The sequence below is a fragment of the Dendroctonus ponderosae genome, unplaced genomic scaffold (genome assembly GCF_020466585.1).
Source record: "Dendroctonus ponderosae isolate FM_Combo_2020 unplaced genomic scaffold, Dpon_F_20191213v2 Dpon_F_20191213_9, whole genome shotgun sequence".
In the NCBI taxonomy this organism is placed as follows: domain Eukaryota; kingdom Metazoa; phylum Arthropoda; class Insecta; order Coleoptera; family Curculionidae; genus Dendroctonus; species Dendroctonus ponderosae.
Genome location: NW_026019116.1, coordinates 6,931,854 through 6,940,655, shown reverse-complemented (window position 1 = coordinate 6,940,655; position 8,802 = coordinate 6,931,854). Strand labels below are relative to the sequence as shown.

Below are 8,802 nucleotides of genomic sequence, written 5' to 3'. Positions count from 1 at the left end.
CGCATTTAAAAAGAAAAGTTCATATAAACTCTTGTACTTGTACGTGCCCTTACTTTTCTGCTGCGGGCACGCAAAATTTATTTTCGATAAATTTTATTAATTTGTTAATCAAAACAATGTAGATATAATAAAAGAAACAAAATAATGTAGATATACATTCATGTATATTACCGGAATATTTGTTTTGAACATACTAGGTATATTCACCTGCACATATACACAATATGTACATACCTGGCATGTTCATCTGCACATATACCCAATATGTACATATATGTACATACCTAGGATATACTTTTTATGAACTTTGATGAATATACATGCATGTATACTCCAAGAACGTTCATGTTAGGAATGTTCAACCATGTATATTCCCAGGATATTCCCGCAATGTTCTGTATATTTTTTGAACATTCTGGGATATTCATAGAATATCAAATGCTATCTGGGTCATCAATGAACTTTTTCCACATCTTTTTTGTACACTAAAGATATTTGATGGGGACTCGTCAAAGTCCCACCAGAAAGGCAGATATTGCGGACCTCGAGTGCCTCTGCCCATTGACTCGACGGAAAACCAGCTCTACATGACTTTCAAATCCGACAATAACGTCCACAAAAAAGGATTCTCCGCCACTTACTATACAGTGAGTTTCTAGAAACTGGTTCCATCCACTGTTGCTTCAACTCTCATTCTCGTAGCTTTGCGGAGGAATTCTGCAGGCTTCGCAAGAAAAACGCCAAATCTACTCCCATCCCCTCTATGGGAATGCCTCATATGCAAGCATGAAGTCCTGCGATTGGTTCGTGATTGGAAATGACGGTTTCAACGTAAAATTGTCCTTCAAAGAGTTCGACTTGGAGCTGGAAGAGGACTGCAGTTATGACTACTTGGAAGTGTTTGATGGACTGGACAGTCAAGACAGCAGAAGCTTGGGGAGGTTCTGTGGCAATCAGGTATTTTCGATTAAATCCCATCAATTTCAAACTAATTCTATTGTCTTCAGACATCCACTGAACTCACGACCACCGAAGAAGGTGTAATTTTAAAATTCCGAACTGATGATCGGATAGTTGGACGAGGCTTCATTCTAGAATACGAACTAGTTGAAAGCATTGTTAGCCTAGAAGAGTATGATACACCGCTAGAATAGAGCTGAGTGCTGGAACTATGTAGCGATTTGTGATATTTTATGACACTGCTTGAGTTCTGACTTCAAAACAGTACTGCGAATCTTCAGGCTACTTATCTGGTTAAACAGAACATGTTTTGAGGAGTGCAACAGGCACAAGCCCGTTTCTCGAAGATCTGGATTAATTTATTTCCCTTCAAGTTGCCAGTGCTGTTTATAACACACTCCTCTTTGTAATATAGTTGTACATATAGCTTAAGAAATGCAGACGAATCCATGTATTAACATTAAAAGTCTTAGTCTGACTGTTTCAACCCATTAGACTTAAGTGTTGCAAATGCACTCTGTGATTGGAAGCACTTTTCAACTCCACTCATTCACTAGATAACGTTAAAACTTATAATTTGCTTGAGCGAAATAAACGCATCTTCTAACATCGCCTGCTTAAAATCAACTGAAGAAAAGCGATCGCTCAAAGTAGCTGTGTTGATTATTTAGCTATAACCAGATGGCGCAACATTAATACGAAGAATGAAAATTCGCAGCTGTTCAGAGTCGCCCTCTGGGCGCGTTGCACCACAAAAGCTCTAAATTATTTGATTTTAAAACGTTTAGATCAACTAAGAGAGCTGTTTGTTTCACATTTTTGCCTCCAAACAGTAAATCAGGTGGCAGCACAGTGTAAGTCTGAATTAATTCAAGGATTTAGCCAGTTTATCGATAAGAATTTTTATGAACGCCGCTTGCGTTGCCAGATTTAAAAAACGAAGTTAAAAGCACAATTAATGAAGCGAAATTCACATTTTGTGACGGTTGACGAGGAACCATGCAACGGTTTTTTTCATTTTTCAACTTTCTCCTAGTTTAGTTGCCTCAACTTTTATTTGGGGTAAATTGGGAGGGTTTTCAATAAATATTTAGTATGCATTTTGATTTTTATTTCGTTTATTCACCTGGCAGACTTTTGCATAGTTTGCGATTGATTTTATTGAAAAGCGCAGCAACCAAAAGTGAAGACAGAAAAATAACAAACCCCTAAATAGGTTAGAACAACATAAAACCTAAGGATTTGTTCTAGAACTGTGTGGCATCGCTGTTAATTATTATTACAGAAAAGTCCTCAAGTCTACTGCCAACTTCGAAGCTCACATACATGATCACATCCGTTATTTGGCGAAATTGTTGAATATGCACACGGAGAAAGTTGATTAATGTAATAATGTTGCCGGTTTCTGAATAGATAAGCCAACAATAAAGATCGCAAACTTATCTTGAAGACACTGTCGCAACAGAGTTTCTTTAAAGAGAAAATGCCCGTGGAAATTCGAAAACTGTCTCCTAATGAGAAAAGTGATAAAATTAACGCTGCGTTTTTCGGGATTTACAAGAAGGTTCCAGAATTTTACGTACGAGTGCCCGGCAGGTAAGTGAACACTTAACTGACTTTACGACTGTTTTCAAATCGAGGAATCCCCTAAAATCTAAACATTAAAATCGTCAATTGAGCTTTCGGTTGAGCTCTGGTTGTAAACTGAATAATTACGCAAAGAAATAGTTATATTTTCTTTATTGCAATGGAAAAAGTGCCAAAAATTCATGTTAAAATATTGTCTGATGACGATGTCTGATGATAAAATATTTTTGGGATTGTGGATATTGAAATTGAATTGTTTCTCTAGATTGAAAGTTCAACTTTGCCTTTAAAATCTCAGATTATTTCAAAGCAAAAATTGGCGAATTCATTTTTATTAATTTTTTATCTCAGTTTAGTGGATTTAAATCGATGTAAAAACAAAAGCTTGTTTTTTAAAATTGTAGACATTTTGCCATATTTATTTCGGCATCCTCAGGTCATCACGATAGCCCTGAGGATGCCTAAATAAATATGGCAAAACGTCGGCAATTTGAAAAAAGGGCCTCCTGTTTTAACACCGACCCAAATCCCGTTATACAAGCAAACTCACAACAAAATTTAAACAAAAAAATCAAACAACAGCAATTTCTCTGCACTTCAAACTTTGTAATTTTCGATTTGCACTTAATTTCCTTTTACTAAATCATGCACTTGAATTGCTTCAGGGTGAATTTAATTGGAGAACATATAGATTATTGCGGATATGGCGTCTGTCCAATGGCTCTTGAGCAAGACATGTTTCTAGCGGTTGCAACCACCAATGAGAAGAGACTAATATTGCACAACTTTGACCAGAAATATGAAGGCTTCGAGTGCGAACTAGACGAAGTCAAGTGAGTCCAATATTTGGAGTGAACACAAGCAAAATAATTTGAAAACAAGAGAAACTACAGACAAGATTCAAAAGAACATTTGTTTTACATTTTCTGAAGACGAAACGTATTTTTAAATAATGTTTAAAAGAAACGAAGCAAAATGTGTTTTCCTGGAAAGACTCCAGATCATCCTTACATCAAAGATCTAAAGAAAACTTGTTTTAGGTCTCCTAAGGTTCAAACTGTAAAGAGAAGACAATATTTAAACAATTTTATTCTAAAGGAGCGAATGCCAAAAGTAACATTGTCGCTTGTTAAGCACCTCAAACACATCGAACTCTCGAAAACACCGTGCAAATTTCCAGTCAGAACAGCAACATGAAAACAACTCAACCACTTAGCGCAATTAAATGTGTTGACTTAGATAGATTATTTGACGATAATTGATCCTTAGCACCAATCACTTTGCTTTTAAGTGTCCATCAAGGATGAATGCGAACTTTACAAACGGTGAAGCCCTGTACAAAATCTCTAGAATTCCATTTGTAGAATAACTTTAACCGACTCGGCTCCGAGATGGTACCAGTACTACCTTTGCGGCCTAAAAGGCATATTGGAATCGCTCAATGAGAGCCAGAAGAACCACATCAAAGGTCTTCAGGTGGTGGTGAGTGGTACCATTCCTCAGAGTGCTGGCCTATCCAGTAGCAGCGCTTTAGTCAGCTCAGCTGCGCTTTCTGCTGCTCATGCATTCAAAGTGAGTGTTTAGACCGCTGCTCAAGCAATGAAGCATATTGATGGTTTTAGCTATCGCTGCCCAAGGAAGAACTAGCCAATCTTTGCGCAGCATGCGAACGATACATCGGAACCCAAGGAGGAGGCATGGACCAAGCAATTGCCTATTTGGCCAAAGAAGGTAACTAGATAATAACTTGCATAGGAAACTAGATGAGTTTCAACTTGAGCAAAATCAAAGGCGCGTTATCAACTACCCAACTCCATTATAAAGTCTCCTAATCCAATTTGCGTTTCCTTTTGTACCGTTCAATCGAGTTAGCTAAATGATTTATGTGTGTAAAATTGGGGCAAGACACACTGCTATCGCTGAGGGTAACATGGTTACCCGTATTAACAGTCTGAATTCTCACTAATTGAAAAAACTTAGAATTTGAATAGAAGACTTAGAATTAATTGATTCTTCTTAGAATGGCCAGTCAAGTGAAGAGTGCACGAAAAAGCTGAAACTGGTTATTAAAATGTGGCTCATGAGTGTTTGGAGAGTTTCCCAATTAGTCGGTGGTTGATACTAAAGGAAACTCAATTCCGCCTGATGTACGGTAGAAACTATGCTAAATTAGAATAGCTTCCAAAACCATTAATTTAAAGGGCGCGAATCTCTGGGGTGTCACTCTTGAGTTACTTTGTGGCAGTAGAGGAATCCAGTGAATAATTATTTCTTTATTGGAAAACAAGAAGTAAATGGAAAAAATGGGATTTTTATGATGATTTAGGCGTTTGTAGCCTGATGCTCTTGGTTTTTGTTAAATGTTGCTGGGGTTTTTCGCGAGAATTTTTCGTCGCTTCTTGCCTATTAAATTATTGTTTAGTTTTACTTCACCTTGAAAAGTTTCCAATTGATTAGTTCTTCTGCGAATTAAAATTCGTTAGTTTAGATTCCTTTTAGCTCAAAAACGCAAAATTTTCCACAAGAAAATTTCCATTTTCATTCCAGGCTGTGCTAAGCTGATTGAATTCGAGCCACTGAGATCCACGGAAGTAAAGCTTCCTTCTGATGCTGTCTTCGTTATCGCCCACAGTTTGACCAACCTAAACAAAGCAGCAACTGGCGACTTTAACTGTAGAGTTGTTGAGTGTAGATTAGCAGCGCAGGTGAGCACCATGATTAACCCTCTAAATGATCTCCATATGGGTGTTGATGCAAACAACTTCTACTGTAGCTCATCGCTTTGAGACCACAAAAATTGTAAAACTGCAATGACATCAAACATTTGAAACTTACACATGAGGACACTTTGAACATCATCATTTGTCGGTTTTATTAGAATATTTACAACAAAATCGAGCGCCTGATGTAAAAAACCTGTTTAGTGAGGCCAAAAACGAAATTTTTAGCTAAACGAGGAAAACTTTGGCAATTTAAAAATCGTTCGACTCTTGAATGGGCAAAGTTAAGCTAAGACTGTTAACTCGAGCGTTTGGACAAATTAGTTTCATCATTTGGATGTAGAAAAAGCGTTTTTTGAGCTCGAAAAAGCGCGTTTGTCCACTGTTTATCCATCACTCTTTGTGATGTGTATATTAATATCAAATATACGAACATTGGAGAAAAAACAGCTATAAAAAAATTTGTGGAACAATTGCGTTCTTATCTTCAAATATTATTGAACTCAATTTAAAGTCTCGCTAAGATTGAAAATAAATATAACAAATCGACAAAAAATTTTAAAGAAAAATTAATACACTGGGGTATTTGTTTCAATATTGACTTTTTATAAAAAAATGTGAAAGAAAAAAATTACGCCGTATAACAATTGCGTTCTTTTTACCCTAAAATCTCGATAAGTTGGGAAAAATTTGCAAACTCCAGTTTTCTAAGGAGAGAAGTGACTAAACATTTCAAGACAGATCGCTTCAGTCCATCCGATTAAAGTTCAAATTCCTGAAAAAGCGATTGGCCAGTTTCAATCAGAACTCGTACAACCCTCAACTATTCTCCGATACTCCCTTCCATATGGAAGACCAAACGAGAAGGAAAATTCGAAAAAAAGCAGTTCAATGCTCGAAAATAACCTTTACCTTGGATGCTGCACCCATATTTCACTTGAAATAATAAATCATTAAAGCAGAAAAAATATTCGTCGAGGGTAAGAAAGCCTTGAATTTATGTGGGCCTTGAACACTCTTTGAGATCAGGGGCACATCAAAATTATTACCCTCGACACAGCAGGGCTATTAATTGTGCCCTTTTGTTTGAATTTTTTGTGTGCCTGAAACGCGTGAAAATTTCCAGATAATTGCAAAGAAACAAGAACTGGACTGGAGGAAAATGAAGCGTCTAGGCGACCTGCAACGGGCGTTGGGCCTAAATCTGGATGAAATGATAGTCCTGGTCAAAGCGAGTCTAAGGGAAATGCCATATAGTAAAGACGATGTTATCCAGGAGTTAAATACTACTTCCAGTCTGCTGGATACGGTGTCGCTGACTCCGAATACGCGTGATATACAGCGCTTTAAGTTATACCAGAGAGCCCTGCATGTGTTTAATGGTATGTATGCTTGTGGATGGAAACGGTTAAATTTCAACAAGAAAATCTGGCAAGTTCTATAAAACGAACGCTCCTATACATTGAACCGGGAAATGCTCAGTCAAAACAGGAAGTAATACCCCATTTGGAAACTAGGTACTCGCATCTTGGCGCTCAAAAATAGAGGAAACTTATCCCTGTATTGCCCTCAAAACAAAACGGCTTATTTAACGATCGACTACATCACGATTTTTCCATAAAATGCATTTTGAAGCGGGAAAAAGGATTTTTCTTTAGTGGAGCGGCAGTTGAAAAAACCCAATTCTTTTCCCTTTGGTTTTTTTAGAATTTAGTTCCTCACCATGTGTTCACTTGAGCAGAGCACTCCTAGCAATTTGCCCATACAAACTGTGTTTAACCGTTCAACCTCCCACGGCAAATTAGCAAACCGAAATCTCATAAAACGTTAGTGGCTGTTAGAAGCGGAATCAAGGGCCAGATTAAGAAAAAACGCGAAATCTAAATTCCCCTCGACTAAATCAGCAGGAAAAACCGGGACTGCAGATAAACGTATTTACTCGAAATTTCCAATGTTTTAACCAGGTAGTTTGCATTCTTATGGAACGCTGAATGCAAATTCGGAGTCTGTGGGTCGTTTATTGCAGCAGATAATTTCAATGGCGCACATCTGCAGCATGCCAAAGCAAACAGGCCTCGTGGCACAATTTCCAGAATAACGCACAAAGAATACTCGCAAAATATTTGCATTTTTCCAATTAATAAACTAGAGTTTGCAAATTTGCAGAGGCCAAGCGAGTTGAGGAATTCTTCAACACCTGCCAGACTGGCTCTGGAGGCGAAGCCACTTTGATCACTCTAGGAAGACTTATGAGCGAAAGCCACCAAAGTCTTCGCGATTTGTATGAATGTAGTCATCCTCAATTGGACCGGTAAGTTTTAACGAAACATTGCAAATCAGCAAATAAAAAACACCCAGTGAAATAAAAATCTTGGACGACGAAACAGTTCGACAACCCGTAAGATTCCAGAATTCACCGCAATTTTCCTCTTGAGCATATTTAAATCAAAGTGCTCGACCTTTTGAATTCGCATGGTTATTTGCTGCAAAATTGTATTACGTTTGCCCATTTTGCGCGTTTAGAGCGCGAAGAATTCTCGACATATTTTTTTTTAAACAAACACAAAAGGTGCTGAACGGAACTTTACGTTTTTCTCGCTTGATCCGATTAAGCCGAGTAGAAAAACGAAAAATCCGACGAATTTCGTGTATTCACTATCGAGTCCGTTCGTCTCTTTAATCTCGTTAATACAACTCGGATTTTTAACCCGAGAAATGGTGGATTGTTTTCCGATTTCCGAAAGACTAAGCAGACAAGTGCAAAGTTGTAGATAAGTTCTATATTGTTGAGGCGGATTCATTTTTTCACAAACTGTTTGTTGGGTATTTCGCCTCAAAAATTCTGAATTCTGTCTATTTTAAAGACAACATTTTTCGATGCGAAATACCCAACAAGCAGTTTGTGAAGACAATTGCAAGCATTTTACCAAATGTTTCTGTTGTAGCTGCGCTATTTAGCTCGCGTTTATTCCCATTTTAAACACTTTGTCTTCAAGACTGACGTCTTCTGATCGTAAATAATCAACTTAACAATTTTAGAGTCTTCCCTATAAACAAATAGTTTACTAGTTAGTATCAAACTCTCAGGCACCTTGAAACACCGCTCTTAAATATTCCCTTCAAGCGTCTTAATTATTTCGGATTCTCTCTTCACCAAAAGGAAAATCCCGGCCCTAATAATGGTCTCTATAATGTGTCCTTCGAGATTCGACAACGACAAAGCCGAGATCCTTCCTTTTAATGTTCCAACTATATTAAGAATTTCGTAATACAGAATAAGAGCCTTACGAAGAAGAGAATTACAGGAAAAGTGTGCTACTGTTTAATATTCAGACCAATTTACTAATATAAGAACGACTGAGGGAGGATGAAGTTACTACCTGCTGCCAAATTATGGAATTTTCTGCCAAGCTGAGGGCATTACTTCTGGAGGGTTATGAAGAAAAAATACAGTCTTCTGTTGTCTATGAAATTATAAAAATTATCGTCGTTTTGTGCAAGGGTGGCGTAAGATTATTGCAAAATTTCATGTTTT

General features: G+C 37.5%; 2 protein-coding genes across 4 annotated transcripts in view; both read left to right on the top strand.

The window, feature by feature from the left end:
* Nucleotides 1-1,569, top strand: part of LOC109539385 (tolloid-like protein 1) — a 7,596-nt gene extending 6,027 nt beyond the window's left edge. For all 3 annotated transcript variants that reach the window (XM_019907098.2, XM_019907097.2, XM_019907099.2), the window contains exons 13-15: nt 492-647; nt 703-957; nt 1,008-1,569. In XM_019907098.2, the coding sequence (XP_019762657.1) occupies nt 492-647; nt 703-957; nt 1,008-1,154 (558 nt within the window). In that variant the 3' untranslated portion in view covers nt 1,155-1,569. The remainder of the gene's footprint in view (nt 1-491; nt 648-702; nt 958-1,007) is intronic.
* A 657-nt stretch (nt 1,570-2,226) lies between these two features.
* Nucleotides 2,227-8,802, top strand: part of LOC109539373 (N-acetylgalactosamine kinase) — an 8,347-nt gene continuing 1,771 nt past the window's right edge. Inside the window, exons 1-7 of the mRNA XM_019907079.2 lie at nt 2,227-2,556; nt 3,213-3,380; nt 3,912-4,119; nt 4,170-4,278; nt 5,095-5,252; nt 6,394-6,649; nt 7,434-7,578. Coding sequence (XP_019762638.1) covers nt 2,444-2,556; nt 3,213-3,380; nt 3,912-4,119; nt 4,170-4,278; nt 5,095-5,252; nt 6,394-6,649; nt 7,434-7,578 — 1,157 coding nt within the window. The 5' untranslated portion in view covers nt 2,227-2,443. The remainder of the gene's footprint in view (nt 2,557-3,212; nt 3,381-3,911; nt 4,120-4,169; nt 4,279-5,094; nt 5,253-6,393; nt 6,650-7,433; nt 7,579-8,802) is intronic.